Source organism: Coturnix japonica, chromosome 5, assembly GCF_054131305.1.
Source record: "Coturnix japonica strain WE chromosome 5, WE-NBRP24, whole genome shotgun sequence".
NCBI classification, from domain to species: Eukaryota; Metazoa; Chordata; class Aves; order Galliformes; family Phasianidae; genus Coturnix; species Coturnix japonica.
The window spans coordinates 55,747,007-55,765,887 of record NC_140667.1 but is presented as its reverse complement, the minus strand read 5'-3'; the positions used below and the strand labels follow the sequence as shown (position 1 = coordinate 55,765,887).

Below are 18,881 nucleotides of genomic sequence, written 5' to 3'. Positions count from 1 at the left end.
AGCTCCTTCCTGTTACCTCCCATTCAGAGTAAAGAGATGCTCAAAGCTTTATTCTTCACTACACTAAAAGTCCTGAGCAGGAAGCACTACTTTACTGTAAAAGAAAAGCGTTCACAGAACAGCCCCGACCCATTTCTGGCAGCTGCTTCTCTAAATGCTCATGAAACTGCTGCTACGTTGGTGCTTAAAAATGACTCTCAGCAAAGAGTTCAAATCAACACTAACTGTTATTAAAAAATGACTGTACAGCAGTGCTTGGGATTTTGTCTGAGCGGACCAAGGTGTGGGAGCACATCTCTCCCTGCCACAGGGGGAACAGGGCAAAGGGAGGGAGGAACGTCATTGCCCAGGTTCCACTCTGTGCACAGGAGAAGCCATTCCTCAGTGCTGAACGGCATCCAGCTGCAGCCACAGCCTCAGGGCAGCTCAGCTCAGCCAAAGCTTCAAGCAGGAGCACAGCAGAGGCGGCTGAAGCTCCCCCTTCTGGCTTTATACAAGTGCATCAATACTGAACAAAAACGCCAGAAGCTCAAAGGGAAAAGTAGGAATCTTCCTGTTCTTCCTCCGATGTCTCCGCTGCCTCGGCCACAAAGAGCTGCCCCACAGCAGGGCTCTGCCGTGCTTCTGCAATGTGAAAGACAGGGAGGAGAGCGTCAGTGTGTGTGTAACTGAGCTGGGAGCAGGTCAGGAGGTGCTGTGAGAGATGGAGGATGCTGAGAAGTTACTCAGTGCAGATGTGAGCACCCACAGAGCAGCGGCAGCATGAAGGTGAATGAAGCTGAGTGGAAGGAGAAACAAAACACACTTACTTTTATCAAAGGTGAACCTGGTTCTGCTCGAAGTTGGTGTGCTGTGCGGAGCAGCAGCCTGCCAAGAAAGGACAAGTCTCCAGTCAGAGCAGTGACAGCACCTCAGAAATGGGGGAATGTTTGAGGGGGACAGAACGGGCACAGACACAGCAATCCAGCAGAACTCACTGCCCTGCTGCCACACCACGTTCCCACATGAGATTTAAAGTGCTTCTCTACAATCAAATCTGTGGCTAAAGCAGCAGTGCTGTTCTGCTCCTGGCATTGCAGCTGTTTGTGGAAGGGGCAGAATTACCCAAGGCAAGGACAGGAAAGGAACACAAATTTGGGGCACGAGGTGAGGAGTCCCACATCCTCCCCCACTGCACAGGAAGAAGATAGCAGGAATTTACAGCGTCAGAAAGATCCCAGAGCCCAAAAGCAATTACAGATCCTGACAGAGACAGCCTGCTCCATCATGGCAACCAATCACCAAAGTAACTTTTCTCTACAATACGCAGACACAAAACACAGAAGTTTGACATCAGTCAGGAAAGGCTCCTGCGTTCCTTCTGCGCCCACTGTGTGAGCCAGGGATCCTCCTTAGCACAGCCTGCATTGGTACAGGTGGAACCAATGTTCAGGAAACCAGCATCACCTGCTGCTTCTTCACTTTGTCCCAGCTGCTCCTGCAGCTCTGAGTCTTCTGCATCCTGAACACGTGTCTGTCGCAGTCCTTCCTGCAGGCAGCAACAAGCAAGTCATTGTCAGCGCTGTGCTGTGCTCAGGGCATCGGCTGGATGCAGCTCCAGCCAGAAAGAAAATTAGCAGTGTCATTAAAAAACTGTTGTTGGCCAATTAAATATAGCAACAGCTCCTGGAGTACGACTCAGTGCAGAAGTGCTTAATTAAAGCACGTGCTAGAACCAATAATGTAAGTATCAGACAAAACCCCACAGGTTCATTATCCGTGAGATGAAAGTGCCACTTCTCACTATAGAGGCTGCTGGTTTATTCCAACAAAACCTGAAGCTTTACTGCCAATGTTTTTAGTTGCACACACTTAGTTGAGTGGCTCCATCTACAGCTGTCAATGAAAGCTTTCCCTGAACAAATACTTGAAGGCCTGCAGCATTTACTCTGCATAATGGAGGTTAAGAATCCCAAGAGTGATCTTTCTCAGAAGAAATGAGAAAGGAAAGCACTGGCAAAGGAACAGCAGCACCAGTTCCCACCTGTTGATGGGTCCCAGCATCCCAGGGCTGATGTGCTCACACTGAGGGGTTTTCTCCAGAGGGAAGACAGCTGAGGAAGGTGTGATTGGGTTGTTTGCAAGTGCAAAGTCGTCCTCATCGTCATCATGGTTTCCCAGGAATGTGGGCAACTGCAAAGACACACCAGAGTACTCCATGATCTGCCCTTTTCCCAACTGTGCTTAAGAGGCCTCACCACTCTTTGCCTGGGAGCAACCACAGCCAACAGCTGCACTTGGGCTGTATCCCTCTTGCCAGCAATAACCAGGTCCAGGCTTTGTTCCCTCCTCAGCAGGGAATCCTCTCCTCACCCCTTTGCTACTGCAGTTGCTTTTCTTGACTGCACTACACATCTCTCCTGAGATGCAGATAGCAGCAGCGGACACAGCATGCTGAATGCAGGTGTGTGAGGACTCCACAGGGCAGCCAGCTGATGGCTTGGTCCTACTTTAACACTCCTGCAGATGCCCAATATTTTGCTCCCCCTTTTTTGTTTGGTACTACATATTAAAAGAAAAAAGTCTGATTATTTCCAGGCTCAGCGTTGACCATTACTTCTCAGGAGGAAGACTGCAGGATTCTCAGGGAACCTGCAGTCCTTCCATTTTGAAGGGTGAGAGGAGAACTGAAGAGATTCAGAGAGGAGCATTATCAAAAGGCCAGAATAACTTCCGTCACCTTGGATATGGATGCACTGATTCTTCCATAGTCAGTCTGCATAGATTTGTCACAAGGGACTGTGGACTTTCTGTCCACAGAAAGCATGGAAGCTACCAGTGCTTAAATTGATTATGACATTTCAGTGAGCCATGGTGCCGCTCTGCTTCTGGATGGACACCACATTAAGGCATCACTAAGTGGAGCCAGTTTGTGCAGAAGCAGCAGGAAGTCAAGCTCCACATTCTCACTCTCAGCAATCAAAGAGCTGCAAAATCAAATCAGGTGGGTAAACCTCCCCTCCCCAAACCACAGCCTCGTTCTGCTGGCACCAAACAAGCTGACCAGTAGCACACCCTTGAATTACCTGTTAAAAAAAAAAACACATGATATGTACAGCTTTTCCAAGCTTACTTACCCTCACTCTTCTATTCTGAAAGGGCGTAGCAGTGAAAACATCATCGTGGTCATCCTTGGGCAAATTGTCCAGGAAATCCCTCATCTGCTGCTTCCTTTTGAAGGTTCCCACTTTGGCAGTGATCGCAACTGGCTCTGCCTTACCTACATGAATCCAAGCATTACATTCTCTAAGCCATTAATTACACAGCATGCTTGTAAATTAGCTGGACACAATCACAGGAGTGTAGAATGGAGTTGTAGAATAGAATGGAATCATAGAATCAATCAGTGCCAGCAGCGAGGTCCTCTCTTTCATGGAAACTTCTCACAGCCTCTTTGTGGTCCTTCACATTTCTATATTCTATACATATCCAAAAATAAACTCTCCCTGCATCTGAACCAGAAAGTTACCCCAGAACCTTCCCAACAGCTCCTGCAGGAGGGGTTTACCTGCAAAAAACTCTAAACTGCCCTTTTTCTTCTCATTTCTGCCATCTGTAATGCCATAATGGGATGACAATAGCAGGGTGGTAAAGTCTTTAGATACAGCAAATGACAACAAGCCCAAATGCAGCAGCCATGGATACAGAGATGAAGAAAAAGAGCTGCCAACCCTTACTGAGGGCTGGGTAGGGGAAGATCCTGGTTCCACCCCCCATCACTCAGGTACACTGCATGCAGCCAAGCTCCTCTGGGTTGGCCCTGCCTTCCCACCAGGTGCTCCATCACCGCTTCAGGCTGTGACTCAGCACTGCTGCTACAGCATCCATCAGGCTCTGCAGCAAACCTTTGCAGTGCAGATGATAACCTCCTGTACTCCAGGACTCCAATCTAAGCACAGTAATAATTGCTTATTGCTTAATCAGGTGTGTGTGTGCTTACAGCTGCATCTCCCCTAATATAATAAATAACAAATTTCAAACGTAAAGACCAAATTGTGCTCAGAACCAAGAGGTCAGTACCTTTCTGTTTTGGCTTTTCTGATGTGGCTTTCTTTACAGCAGGTCTTTTGGAGGCCTTTGTCTGTTCTTCTGTGTACTTCTGATGGCAGTCCTCAGCAGAACGAGACCCGACAGCCATGGCCACCTCCACCCAGAAACCATCCTTGTGCTTTGGAAACGAAGCAACTGCCCTGCCAAGAGAACGCAACTATGGCCTTCTGAATGCAGGAGAATCCGTGCAGCACTGCTGCGTACCTGAGACTAATAGTGTGTCCAAGTGCCAGCACACACTGCATGGGGAGACCCCATCTGCAGGAGGTACCAGAGACACCATAACACGCAGATATTCCTTTGAATGCCTCAGTTACAAGGTGTTTGCCATCCTTACAGAGTGAAAGAGTACAACCAAATCTGGTCATTTTCTAACACTGTGTGTATAATAAACACTGCCCAGCAGCTCATTAACTAACGGCCCAATGTGTTAATTTAATACTCTTGTGGTCAGTCTCCCCTCTACAAAATCTAAATGCACAGACACAACATGGTTAGTGTTTTATTCCATTAGGGAAGAGAATATATGAGCACTGTTACTGTCTCTCTCACATATGCTAGTGCTCCTGTCATCTTGGGTCTCTCAGCTTTATCCATAGAGATGTCTATCTCACAAAAAATGAGGCCTGTTTGGAAAGCAGTGGAGGAGCAGCGAACCACCAAACTGCAGCTGCCAACTGAGCTCCTCTCACTGTTACATGGAAGAGGTCAGGGCTGCTGCAAGCTCGCACTCCACAGCTACTGCTGGAAATCCTCGTTGTCTGCTTTATTCTGCTGTGACCCAGAAGTATTTTGTAAAAGGGAGTTAAAGCAAAAAGGAAATTTACAGTAATGTGGGACTGCTTCAAAACCAAGAACCTGAAAAATCTAAATTCAGAAGGCCATCATCCAAACACACCGGTACCCAAATTAGGCCTCCTGGTATCTGAGATGGGCTTTGCCCTCTGAAGACAAGGGAACCACTTGCCTGTACAGTTTCTGCAGTTCCTTCTGAGACCAGTCATCAGCTGCCTTTGAAAAAAAAGCGAGTTTTTTGTTCTCCTTGTCCCCCCTGCGTTCACTTGGTTTTGCTGCTGAAGGCTTGGCAGTATTATAAGCATCACCGTTTGCTTTTTTACTGGATACTTCTGGTCTCTTTTTCCTTACATGATATTCCTCACCAGAAGAGGTTTCTCCTGCAGAGGACTCAGAACTCTCGATGAAGGCAGGGATCCTTTGCCTCAGCCGTGCAGTACGGGAGGCGGCAGCGCAGTGTGTGTCTGCCTGGAGTTTGCTCGACTCCTCACTTGTGCTGCCCTGCAGCCTTTCACAGGTAGACGAAGATGCAGAGTCTTGAACCTCTTTTGGCAAAAAAGGTCTATTTTTCCTTTTGACAGCCAGTTGGATATAATCACCAGGTTCCTCTTCCCCATCTTTGCTTGAAGATTCCTCTGTAAAAGGCTCATCTTGAAAAGCTCTTCCGGCTGACCTTAAGGAGTATATGCTCTGACCTCTAGGCACTTCTCCATATTCTTTTCCTGTCTTTTCTCTTCTTGTTCCCATGTTTCTTCTATTATAGTTGTTTATACGCTCAGTATTTAAGCGAGTCTCCATATTGGAAAGCCTCGTTTTTATTTTATTATCACTTGCATGATCGCTTTCAGAATCTGAAATAAAGCGCCTGGCCTCTCTGCTTCCAGTGGACGTGGCTTTGTTTTTAGTACTTATTCGTTTTAGTTCGTTTTTCCCTGAAAGAGATGATGTCAGTATATCACACACCTAAGGGAAATCATTACTGTGCCCTGGAAGGCAAACAGCACTGACAGTACCCTCCCTCCAAACTGGTACAGAGAACACAGCACAAAGCCAGTTCTGAGTGGTGGATTTAGGCTGAGCAAATGCTCCCCCCTCAGCTCAGACGGAGCACAGCCAGCAGCAGGCAGGGTCCTTCACGCATAGAATTCCAGTACTTGCACTCTGTTCCCATGAGGGAATGCCCCTTGACTATTAGAAGAATTAGGATTATCAAGGTAACAAGAGAACTTGAAAGCATGGAACAGATAGAGACTAAAACAGCAAGCAGAAAACGTTGCTGAAATGCTTGGACTGAGATAGAGCCAACACTCATCCCAAAAGCTGTATTTATCACACAGATCATGTTTCGGTAGAAAATAGTTGCTTTTAGGGCATAGTATTTTGCCTTATATTTACATTGGTTTCAGGGTGCTGCTGTTTCCCAAATTTTATTAAAAATAAAGGCTTCAGAACACTGTCAGTACAGCCACACAGGCAATTCATTTCATTATAGCTGAGCAGCTTGAAAAGTAAAGCCAGACAAACAGCTGGCCTAGGCAGCTCCCTCGGGTTGCACACATCAGCCATACTGAGACCCAAAGAGGAGCAGAAACGTCAATAAATGACTTCCTAATGGCTCAGATTTCTGGGAAGAAATGTGCATGTCCTCCTGCTGTACCAAAGCAGCAGTTTACAAACACGTTCTGAGCTCTGGAAGCAGCCATCAATGTTACTCTGCTAATTCTCCACAGAAGTGAATGATAATCAAAGATGTAAATAAGTTGTTTGCACCAGCCAGACATTGCCACGCTGCTGCAGCACCCAGCTCATCATCCCACTCAATAACTTTCAATAGAACAAGCAAATCTTTGTGGGTTTTTTTTTACCTTTATCTTGGCTTTTTGTTTTTTCTTCCACTGTCTTTGTTGAATCCTTTCTTTCCTTCGTCTTTGAGAGCGAAATGGTCTTTCTTTTGGGCTTTTCAGTACTACACATCTTCAAAATAAAACAATTCAATCTAAACTTCTGCTAGAGGTTACATAGCAAGCCTACCAACACCAGCTCTGAAAGAGCCAAACGTCTACGGGATGGGTAGAGTTCAGACTCCTGCATTGCCCAGGATCCACTCAGTGCTGTCTGATGCACACAGGTGCTGATATGAGCACACGTGACTAAGGCAACTTCACCAGGCTCCCACTCCATCCTCTAACAGTTAAAATCTCATAAGTTAGGACCTTCTGAATTAGACACACATCCGCACTGCTGGAGCTGCTGACAAGAGCTGGTGTGCTCCCTGGGCTGTATGGCCAACTGATCTTATGGAGAAAACAGCTGCTGAAAAGAACACTGCCTTCCTTCACACACCCTTTGCTCATTATCACAGTACCATCAGAGTTGCTTGGAGTGTTGTAATATATGAGAATAAACCTCCCCAGTCAAAACTGAAGTGGGTCTGGACAGACCAAGGTGTAAGAAATGAAGAAAAATCTGCTCCTAGTGAATATGAAACTACACAGAAAAGGGAAAGCTGAGAACAGTACAGATAATGTAAAACCTTGCCGACAGCTCTGGCAGGGATTTGATGTTACACTGCAGGAAATGTTTTACTTGGGAACAGCCGTCACCCAAAGCAGAACCTCTGCACAACTTCCTGACCTTCCAGAACATTCCATTTTTTCCAGAAGGAATCTCAGATTATCCCAGCTTCACAGGCAACTACAATTCTCTGATAATTCAGTGGCTTTTTTTCCTGCTTTAAGATGCTTTCATAATGTTTCCAAAACGCCCTGCCTAGTCAGGCACTCACTGGGACAGCCTGTCTGTCAGTTTAATGACACCGAAGTTACTGACATATTTATTATCACCACTTACAGAAATGTGTAACTCACAATGTGCAAAGGACACTTACCAAGCTCAGATAATCCGTCCCACCTTTGTGTATAGTAACATTTAGCCCCTGATCCACAAACTCACGCTCCCCACACCAGAAGCTGAGTGGTGGTTTGACCAAACGGCCACTACGGGTATAGATCCCCTGGGAGCCATTTGGTACAGGGTTGTGTTTTGGTGTTCGATCTACAAGAAAAACAACAAGTTTCAGTTCAGCCCCAAATGCCATATTGAAAACTCACCATCACACACTTCACAAGCATAAGAGTGATGCTGTACTTAAACCAGTTCACTGAGAACCACAGAACTGTTGAAGCTGGAAAAGACCTTCAAGATCATCAAGTCCAACCACAACCACCCAACCATACTAACCTGGAACCTGCACAAACAATAAGGAAAATAAAGATGTACCACAAAGTAACGATGCTCTTTTACAAGCATGTAGGATAGAAATAAACATACTTGAACAAGACTGAAACAATCATCTTCATGTACTATAAACCACTGTCAACCTTTCACTTCGCTTACAAGGCTATGAAGAACTTGGAAAACACAGAGAATTACAGTGATAAAAGAAAAGTTGTCGCACTGAGCAAACCTTCACTATAATGAGAAAATGAAAACAGTTGTTATGTTATGAGCAAGACAATCTGATTACAGTACTAACAGCTTGCCAAGCCCTGCTGGAGCCTCAGACAAGGTATGGAAAAGAAGCTGAAGTTAAAAACCAGAAGCTAACTGTGTCCCTAGTGAAGTCTGCATTACCAGGCAACAAAAAAATGTTGGTTGTTGGCATATGCCTTCACAATTGTTCCCTCTGGAAACAGACAAAGAAAGTAATTCTTCCACAACCATTCTGACTATGCCCAATGCTTGTTAGCACATCACACTATTCCTTAGCTCTGGCAGTAAACCAGTAAGATGCCATAAGACAAACCTGCTGCAGGAGCAGATTCAAGGAAGGAGTTAAAATGAAGACAGCCAAAAAAGGGGTCAAGGGTGGAGGCCTTGTGATTGGAAATCACAGCCTGAACCTCTGATTAATCAGCTGAAGCAAGTGTTGGGTCAGCTGTGGAAGCACAGGTGAGAGTGATTTAGCTGTGCTCCCAGAAGAGGTGGAGCTCGACTCCACCTCCTCTAGACCTCATTGTGGCTGACCACCACTAAAGCAGCATCTCTCTTGGAGATTGCCCCCTGGTGGAGATTGCCCCAGCATTTCCAGTGAAGGCATCCATATCAGTAAGTTTTCCTTTATAAATAACCTTTTGAATATTTGTCATCATCTTTGTTACCATCTCCATATAATTCAATCTTACACCCCCATCCCTGCAGGCATTCAAGGCCAGGCTGGATGTGGCTCTGGGCAGCCTGGGCTGCTGGTTGCTGACCCTGCACACAGTAGGGGGTTGGGACTGGATGAGCTCTGTGGGCTTTTGCAACCCAGGCCATGCTGTGATTCTATGAAAACAAGAACCAACAAAGCCACCAAAAGCAAGCTATCACAAACTATCCACCTCTTCTCTAAAGAAAAAGATTTTGAAGACTCACAAGTGTGTTCATCTTTCCTTGGTAACACTTCATATGTAGTGTTCCTTGTTTCATGTTTCTTTGCATTTCTTGCTGAGTCTTCTGCACTTTGCACCTCATCTGTGTCCACCACTGAGTCACTCTCTTCATTTTCATCCTCTGTAATCCTTTTTTTGTGATCTTTCCTAATGATTTAGAGGTTAAGAAAAAAATAATAATAAACACTTAAAGCAGTTATCCTTTAACAAAAGACTTATGTAGACTCAAAGCCTTCTCCCCATCCCAGTGGGACAGTGCAGCTCTACTCATAGTGGCATGGTTCAAGCCACTGAATCAGCGATGCCCTTCACTTGTATTGACCCCAGGCATCTCAACAGAAACAAACCAAAGCATTGTAATGAAGAATAGTAAGGCTGGGGCACTGGGCAGCCTGGTCTGGTATTAATAGTGGAGGTTGGTGGCCCTGCCTGTGGCAGTGGGCTGGGGCTTCATGATCCTTAAGGTAACTTCCAACCCACCATCCTGTGATTCAGTGAAGAGGTTATCCATCCTTCCAACAGAGCGACCAGAAGTCTCCATACACACACCTACCATCTTTTATCTTCCACTAGTATAATATATTTAAAAACCAACAAATACTTGGGAAAGTATTACAATTAAACAATTTCCAAAGAAATTACCTTCTTAATTCCTTGAGTAGCTCATCAACGTATTCCTTCCACCTTTCGGGAAACCCAAACGTAAATCTTTTTATGAACAGATAGGAAAACCCTGTGTGAAACAGAAGTGGCATTAATAATAGCTGAGCAGTATTTTTAATCAGGAAACACAGAAATACCACACAGTAGGATTTGTTTGTAAGCACCTCAGAAACTCACTAACATCCTAAACACTAGACAGGCAGATTTTCCCAGTTTGAAAGAACTGTACATGTCATGATAAAGTGGACCAAGGGCCATAGGACGCAGACATCAGCCTGTGAAGATGGCATTCTGTTTTTTGGGAGCCAGGAACAGGAGCCTGCCCAGCACTGAGGGACTGGGCAAAGCTCCCAGCTCCATTCAAAGCTGACAGAAGTGCTGATACCCCCCGAGCCCAGACTGCAGAATAACATAGAACATTCGCTTTGATGGTATGTGCAAGTTCTCACAGCCGTAACTCTAAAGCCCTCCTAAGTCTGTAATGTTACATTAAGAATGGTCTTCCTACCTTCTTCTCTCATCGAAGCAGAATCTATACGTCCCTGTAGCAAGTAGATACTGCCAGATGATGTTTTAACTTTGTTGTATGCTACACGTTCTACAACTGCGTTACTATGCCACAACATATCCTTCATATCTCTAGGAATAGATAAATAACATTAATAACACCAAAAAAAAAACGACCCAATTTTCATAAAAGGAGGAATTTAAAACAAGAATTTGTTATTCCATATCAGTGTAATGCGATGAGTCAGGCAGACACTGGTAGAATGTGCTAGGATTTCCTCTCTTAGTATGGAAGATTTTCTGGACCCCTTAGTTAGTTAATACTTGGACAGGGAACAAAATGAGCTTGCCACCACTGCAAGTGTTTGTCGCAGAACATGCCATGCACTAGGCTGCAAAAACAAAGTAGACTAAAGGACTCCATTCAGCTCAGTGTTGCAGTGATACCCTCATGGATGTTACAGAGGTGTTAGCATACAAGCCCAGTTTAAGCTCCCCCTGGGAATATTTCATTTCTTACTTTTCCATTTAAAAGACAGTAACTGAAGAAAGGAGCTCCAGTCCATGCAAAAATTAGAGATTAACAAGTGTTTAAGAGATCTCTCAATGAGAAATACAGGTGAGTATTAATGTGAAAAGAATCTACATAGAATTTTTTTTAAGTATACTTTAATAGCAGTAGGAACAGACCAAGCTACAGAGCAGCACTAAGGGCACATAGCCCAAATGTTGAGCTGCCTAATTTGCCACAAACAACAGAACTCTTCGGACTTTCAGGCAGCAGAATTGCATGGAACTGGTTCTAACAGCTACCAACATAATCCAACCCCGCATCTCAAAGGATGGCACCACCTTTAGGGCTGAGATGTTGAAACCCCTTCAACATATTTTACATCGCATTTAAATCAGATTTTTTTCCTTACTTTCGTTTTCCTTCAACACAGACTGCAGTGTAACCATTTATCACTTTAATGCACCAGCTGGAAAGGCAGATTTCTTTCTGTGGGGAAAAAAGATCACAGCTGCTATTATTCTGATATCAGACTAAGCTATGTAACACTGCCAATGCACTGGCAAAGTAGAAATTAACTAACTCCTGGAAAAAGGAAAAAGCCTTCTTTTATACAAACCAACCAGACAGTCGTCTGGGAAAAAAATAAAAGAAGTCATTTGAGGGGAAAATATTTACCGGTACGGCCTGAGGAGGTTTTACACTGCTCAGCTCCACCATGCTGCGCTCTCATACCCCCTCCTCAAAAAAACAGGGCGAAAACACATGGTGAAAGAAGGCTCATGGGCTGAGCTAAACAGCTTCATTAAAAAAAAATAAAGTAAAACACAAAGACTGTACAGAAACAAGAGGAGAAAATTACTTCCCATCAGTGAGCTACACCTGGCTACATCTTGGGAAACAGGGCCTCCACTGTTGTAGCAGCAGCTGGGAGGACACTCATAATGAGAGCTCCCCTCCTCCTTCCCCAGCTCCTACTGCTGCACATGATGTCCTACGGTGTGAGATATCACTTTGGGTACTGTAGGTCAGCACCCCAGCAGTGCCCCCCTCCCCAGCTGGCTCTGGGGCAGGTTTGCTGCTGCGCCAGCACTGCCCAGTGCGAGACAAAGCAGCACTGCACATCACTGCTGCTCCAGCTACAAGAGCACAGCCCAGTCTGGGCTGCTGTGTGGAAGGTGAACTCCATCCCAGCATCACACCCAGTACACCCAGCAGCTTCATCTGTAGGCTTATTACTTTTGACAAAAAAACAAAATGATGACCACAAGCCACAGGCAGCCCATGGGAAGTTCTACCCTACAGCTGTAACAAAGCAGGAAGTTCTCCCACCTCTTCGTCAGCAGTGACAGCGATCTGATCTGCCCGAGGTTTACCCACTATATTACAGTTTTCTTTCTGCTTCTGCTTCCTTGGCACGCAGGCTTCAGGATTAGAGAGCGCAACATTAGAGAAGTGCCGTGAGGGTTTTTGAGTTGCAGTCTCCGGTATCTTTTCTGCTCTGTGCTCAGCTCGCTGATTGCTTGGCTGCAATCGTCCTTTCTCCTGTTGAATTTCAGGACGTTTTGCTTCTCTATTTCCATATCTTCCTTCTAACTGATCCCCAGGGTCAGAAGTGGTAGAACAGATACCCACAGTACTGGCTACTGTATTTAGAGACATTTCATCATCAGCATCCATTGATTCCACAAGGAAATTATCCTCATTGTCCTTATCAGCAGCCACATGCTCTGTCTGAGCATTTGGGAGCAGCTCACCAAAAGCAGATTTGACCACTGGCTTTTCTGCAGCTGGGCGAGGAGGAACGTTCTGCTTGTTTGGGTTTGAAAACGTTGGATCTGCCCATTAAAAAAAAAAAAAAAAAGGCAGTTAGTGATGTTAATCTGAGTATGTTCTCGTGGTTAGCACTACTGTTCTGAAAGCATTAACTCAACTGCCAAGCCTTACAGCAAGCACTTCATTGAATTGCTTTGCACTAGAATTTCATCACTACCAGATCAATACATAAGCATCCCACTTTCCCCCAGAATCAAGCTGAGGCACAGGGCTCAGGCACGCCCTGAAGCCGTGCTGGCTGTCTGGGATCACCTCCTCATCCCTCATGTACCTTAACATCTTTTTCTCAAGGACCTGCTCTGTGATCTTCCCAGGCACAGATGGGAGGCTCACCAGCCTGTAGCTCCCTGAGCCTTCATTCTACATTTGTCATCAGGAAACCAAGCCTTTCCTTTTTATGTATTAAAAGCAAAAGTGTGGGGGAAAGACTTAGCAAACAAAAAGTTTAGGACATTTCCATCAAATTCCCATTCCAGTGCCAAACTGTCACACCTGGTTTATAAAGAGTTCTTAACCACAACACCAGAGTCTGAATGAACATCAGACAGGTACAAATGGAAAAACAAAAACAACAGACAAATGATGTCAAGCTTCAATGCCCGAAGGCAGCATCCTGACCTACAGCCTGCAAGTCTGACGCCATCTCCAGGGCTGAACAGGCAGAGCTGCAGGTTTCTTGCACCACTTTCCTCTGTGCACAGACTACAAAGACAAACAACAGCCTGCACTATTCTGCCAATAGCACACAGGAAATTATAAGAAAGAAAGGAGTCCTGAAGTCCCGCAAGCTTTTGATGCGGTTCTAAGAGCAACATTGAGTACCTGTCTGCTGCTGCTGCTGCTGCTGCCTCTGCTGCAATTTCTGCTTCATACGCAAGAAGAACTTCTGAGGAGATTCCAGTACGATCGGGTCGATGCTCAGCATTTTCACAGCCTGGTTCTGGGGGATCTGAACGCGGGGTAATTCTGAAAGAACAGATCAAAAATCAGTTGAAACTGGGGAAGAGGAGAAGCAAAAGACACATTTCATAAGATCCGAATGCAAACAGGATCTATTTTGTACTATTAAGGTCTACCCAGTAGTACCCCCCAGAGGAACACAGGGCTCGGTCAGAAATCATTATTGATATGAGATAAAACGAGGCAGGATGGAAACACACATTTTGGAAAGCTGGGGTTAGAAAGGAAAGTTTCAGAATGTTTGGGTTTTGTAGAAATAAGAGGCTACTCGTTTTCATCATGTCCAACAGAGACAATGAAGGCGATGAGGGACTTTAAGTTGCAGCAAGGAGATTTAGAAAGGCTTTTTAAATAACTAAACATGAAGCTTGGGCACTACTACCTCCATAGCAATACTCTCAGTTAACTAACTGGATAAATGGCCAACACATAAGATTTAGAATGACAGAGTCGTTTGAGCTGGAAGAGGCCTTTAAAAGTCATTATTTATACATAGTACACTTCAGGCAGGTGTACAGAGATGAAGCACAACCCTGCTGATAAATCACACAGTATTTCAGTGGCTCTTCCACTCAGAACGGCCCAAACACGAGGATAACAGGGCTCTGCCATGGGACAGCTTCCCCTGCCAACCATCATTACTGCCTGCACGGACGGCAGCTCTGTGCCAGCAGGCAGCAATTCCTAACACTGCAGCACTGCTCTGGGTCAGAGCTTGGACGGGGCTCTGAGCAGCTGGAGGAGCTGTGGGTGTTCCTGGTCGTGGAGTTCTTCATCTGCAAACCTGGCACTGCAGCAGCTGCTGGGAGCTGGATACTACTTTGCAGATGCACCACAGCCGGGCACCCAGCAGGATGCCTCCCAAGTATTTCAGCTTCCAAGCAGCTCTGCCACCAACCCTCCTCGTTTCTCAGCTGTCAGAACAGCACAAGCTATTCATTTGTTTCTGTTTATCTCACAGCGTCACTCTCCAGACTGAACAGATGCCAACAGATCAGCCCCATTCGCAGACAGAACAGAGGGAACACATTGAAACAAACCGATCGCGGTTCCTCAGCACGGCGGGGTTGGGCGGGGCCTGACACACCATCCAGCCCTGCGCGGGACGGGGCCCCCGGTCCGGGCACCACAGAGGAGCACCCGCAGCTCCGGTACCTCTATCACCGCCTGTACCTCACCGGCTCCGGGTAATGCTGGCGGCCCTCAGCTCGCACCCAACCCCATCTTTCAGCTTCGATCCCCCCCGCCGCAGACTCTCCCTACAGCCCGCAGGTAGCGCTGCCCGCTCCCCGGCCGGGCACACGTTGGTTACCGACCTCTCTCGTGCTGCTGGTCCCTGCGCCTCCCCCCGTCCGCAAGGCGCGGCCCGGCCCCGCCGGGTGTCAGGATTCGGTCAGTGCCGTCCGCCTCGATCTTCATCTTCATCCTGAGGAATGCCGCAGCCGGGCTGTGCTGTGCGAGCTGCTGGACGAGCTCGGGCTGCTCCCGCGCGCAGCGTTTCGGTGGCGGCGGCCCGGGGCGGATGTCGCTGATGTCGCCGATGCCCATCGGCTCCCGGCCGCCCTCCAGCATCGTGGATTGCAGCACGGGGCGCGGAGCGGGGCCGAAGCGGCGCAGCTCCTTCAGCGGGGTGAGCGTGCCCGCGGGGATGGAGCTGAGCGCCACGGCCTGGAACGGCATCTCCCCGCGGCGGGGTTTGCTGATCATGGCGGTGCGGAGCTGCGGGCCGTGCCCGCTCTGCCCTGTGTCCCGGCCCGCTGTGGGACCGGACCGGCCCGCGCGGCGACACACACAAGATTTGAGTTGGAATCGCCTCGCGCTGATTGGCCGCCGGGCGGCGTGACGTCACGGGGCGCGGAGAGGAAATGGCGGAACGGAGCGGAAGTGAGGTAACAGGGCGCCATTACGGGGCGGGGGCTGATCCGCCTGAGGGATGGCGGGCTGATGGCGGGCTGATGGCGGGCTGGGCTCCGTACGGGAAATGCTGCGGCTGTTTGGGCTGCGGGACTCGGGGAGCGGCGATGAAGGAGGAGCTCTGTTGGCTCTGCTGCTCTGTTGGCTCTGCTGGCTCCTGGTGCGGTGCTTTGGGGTTTGGGTAGCGGTGTGTGGAGCGGAGCTGCTGTCGATGTGTGATGATTCTTTGTACCCTAGAGCAGAGGAGGGGTTGATTGTGTGAGGAAAGAAAAGCCATCCTGGCTGCCTGCAGGGAACTTCAGCTGACAAAAAACAGTCGGTTTTAATTGGTTTCCTTTGAGTTTAGTGATTACCGGTGCTGCGTACAGGTGGAGCAGCAGCTGTGTAAGGAGGAGAGCTGAGTCCTGCAGGGCCAGTGTTGGGTTTGGAGGTTAAAAGTGCAGGTTCTTTAGCTCAAGGTCACACCTGGAGGGTGGCAGCTGTGTCTGAGCCTTGTTGGGTCTTAACAATTAAAGCTAGTAACAGATTGGGTGTTCAGGTGTCCAAGGCCAGGAATGAGGGTAAAACGTCTGGTGCTTTTAAATGCTTTGGGCCACAGTTACTTTGGTTGTGTGAAGTAACAGCTTCTGCTCTGTTTTGATGCCAATGAAACCCAAAAGAGCAAGGAGTCATCCTGCAAATCACACTCCATATGTGCATGGTCCCATCAGTGCTGTGTTTAAAGTACTGCGCAGGTGTGAGGGATTGTTTAGTGTACCAAAACTACATGGAAAATGCACAGAAAATGCCACTAAGAGAGATCAGATTTGAACACTGCTATACAAGTCCTGCAGGGTAGGGCTCCGCTCAGCTGAGGGCCACGCTCACCTGCTTCAGATGGCCAGGCAGGTGGAGGGTCTTGGATGTCCTCTTGCTGAACCTCATTTAACAGCTGGTCTGAAGCCCACCTTGTGTTCTAGTGTTACTGGTCAGTAAGTGTATGCCAAGGAATCTGAGTAGTCCCACTGATTTCTTGCAGCTGTAGAGCTGAACAGGTGCATTTCCTGGGAGTGGGTATTAATGTGGGCTGGTGCTGAAGGTGTGTAAATGAACGTTGTTCAAACTCACATCAGAATGCAGAAATCTTTTTATGTGGGAGAGGAGTTCCTCGCCTTATGGAAACTGAGTGTGCAGTGCTGCAGTGATTTCCTCCAGTAGAAGGCGCACACAGGCATTGTAAGCAAGGCTGAAAGCTTTGAGAGCCCAGTGAGCAAAGGGAGAGGAGCAGAGAACTTTCCCCACCAGGAAATTTTAAAGCCAGTAATAAACTATCTTGAATATACAGATGTGTATATGTTAAATATGGGTATACTTACTTCTGCCCTCCCTACCCTGACAGAGAAACATGCAGGTCTTTTTTTCAGCCATACCAGCAATTGGTTTAAAGTCTCAAAAATCTGAAGGACAAATTGGTTGACATAAAAGCCTGGAAAATTAAAACCTAAGTACAGCTTTCTTCCAGGAATGGCTGTATGCCTTCCAGTAAATGAAAGAAAACAAACAAGAAATGGGGATAAAGCACAGTGAAGGTAATGCCAGCAAGTTATGCACCAGTTAGCCAGACAGATCATAGAATCACCAAGGTTGGAAAAGACCTTAAGGATCATCCAGTTCAACTGTTCACCTATTACCAATAGCTCCCAGATGTGTAGATACGACTGGTGTAATGACTAAGCTACCAGAAAAATGGTCAAGGATGAAAAGTTCTACTAACAGACGATGCCTCTTTGCTGAGCTTCACGGTAATTTTAGGAAAAGAAAATGGAAGAGCTGAGGGCAGAAGGGCATTTCTCTAATTATCAACAGTAATTTATCTTGGCTGAATGGGATACAATAAAAGATGGTTAATTTTAAACACTCTTCCCTTCTTTTGGTGTAGAGAATCCCTTTGTTGGATATGAAGTAAGCAGCTCTGCAGGTTTGCTGTTCTTATAACATGGCTCCTTTCCACACACTGGGCTGCTTCACTCTTCCACTGCTGACAGTTTGTCTCTTGCAGACTTCCATTCCAATCCACAGTGTAAAAACAACAGATGATAGGATGGAAATCAGTTATGATAACAGTTATAGGAGTTCTACTGAGTTAATGGAGCTGGTCAGTGTGTTGGATAAGGTGAAGGGGAAATACAGTCCAGTTTGCTACAAGGGGAAAACAAACAGAACACTTAACAGTGCACAAATATCAAATGCTTTTAGCTACCTCTGTCCCATTGGTCTGTTTAATATAATTAAGGGACTAACAGAATTTGTGACGTTGTGTTACCCACCAGCACACTTTCACTCAAGAAACTGCACAGCCAGGAGCTTTCTCTGTGTAACATGAAATACAAGTGGGTACTGTTCTTAATCTTAAGTGTTCATAGGATGGAAATTAGGCCTTAATACAGCCAGAGGGGCTGCAGGAGGTACCCTGTAAAGGTCACACTGCCACTTGTGTCAGTACCAAGAGCTCAGCAACATCTGCTTTATTTCATTGTTTACTAACTGGTGTTATTTCCTCCATGAAAGGGGAAATGCCTTTAAGTGATGCCAGTGCTTTTCCTTTATGGCAAACGGGCACTTGTGAGACACCATGAATACCAGTTCAGCAGTGGTGCTAGAAATGGGGGCTGGGATTTTTCTATGATGCCCATTTAGAGGAAGACCCTCAGGAAGAAAGGTTCCCTTAGTGAGTGTGTGAGCACAGTGCTTGGTCCTACAATGCCTCACTTCACATAGGGCTTCAGAATGGTACTGGAGCACACAGGGATGGGAAGGCTGCTATTTCCAAGGTGGACACCATCCTTGGTACAAAGGAAACACGGCACTTCTGTGTCATGTTTTCCAAAATGCCTTCCAGGGCAACACAGCTTTCAAAGCTCCGACTCCGAGGGTTCCCCGGCTCTGTGGGTCACACAGCAATAACAGCTGGGAGGGAAGAAACGGCTCCAAATTGCGGTGCCACAGATTGTTACAGAGCTTTCCTGGGCTCGGATCTATGGGAGCTCTTGGTCGTACGAACCAAGTCGTGGTGACCCTTCCCAGTTTTACCGTCTCTTAAGCACTAGAGGGCGGACTTGGCTAAAAAATCCAGGCTTCGTGCCCCTTCTGCCTGCTGTTCTGCGTTAGTGCCGAAGGAACGAAGGTTTTTATCT

The 18,881-nt window shown here is 46.9% G+C and overlaps 1 protein-coding gene and 1 long non-coding RNA gene across 3 annotated transcripts; one reads left to right on the top strand and one right to left on the bottom strand.

The window, feature by feature from the left end:
- Window positions 1-208: 208 nt before the first annotated feature.
- MIS18BP1 (MIS18 binding protein 1) lies at window positions 209-15,555 on the bottom strand. 2 transcript variants are annotated; one of them, XM_015865908.3, is made up of 16 exons: window positions 15,111-15,555; window positions 13,657-13,800; window positions 12,331-12,836; window positions 11,411-11,487; window positions 10,489-10,619; window positions 9,960-10,050; window positions 9,301-9,464; window positions 7,772-7,938; window positions 6,750-6,858; window positions 5,057-5,816; window positions 4,060-4,229; window positions 3,117-3,259; window positions 2,024-2,172; window positions 1,447-1,528; window positions 810-867; window positions 209-624 (listed from the first exon to the last, which is right to left on the bottom strand). In XM_015865908.3, the coding sequence occupies exons 1-16, from the start codon at window positions 15,499-15,501 to the stop codon at window positions 530-532; spliced, it is 3,237 nt and encodes a 1,078-aa protein (XP_015721394.2). In that variant the 5' UTR covers window positions 15,502-15,555; the 3' UTR covers window positions 209-529. The 2 variants fall into 2 exon arrangements, with proteins under 2 accessions (XP_015721394.2, XP_015721392.2); XM_015865906.3 differs by having other exon boundaries at window positions 551-867.
- Window positions 2,626-4,503, top strand: LOC146760868 (uncharacterized). Its single transcript, XR_014946211.1, has 2 exons — window positions 2,626-2,983; window positions 4,102-4,503. It is a non-coding gene; the product is annotated as an uncharacterized LOC146760868 (long non-coding RNA).
- Window positions 15,556-18,881: the final 3,326 nt, after the last annotated feature.

Excerpts from the sequence above, each read along its gene's own strand:
- MIS18BP1 (XM_015865906.3), bottom strand. The coding sequence starts at position 15,501 with ATGATCAGCAAACCCCGCCGCGGGGAGATGCCGTTCCAGGCCGTGGCG. Across the intron at positions 6,859-7,771 it reads GGACGGATTATCTGAGCTTG|ATGTGTAGTACTGAAAAGCC; the intron begins GTAAGTGTCCTT and ends TTTATTTTGAAG. Across the intron at positions 1,529-2,023 it reads ATGCTGGGACCCATCAACAG|GAAGGACTGCGACAGACACG; the intron begins GTGGGAACTGGT and ends TGCTGCCTGCAG.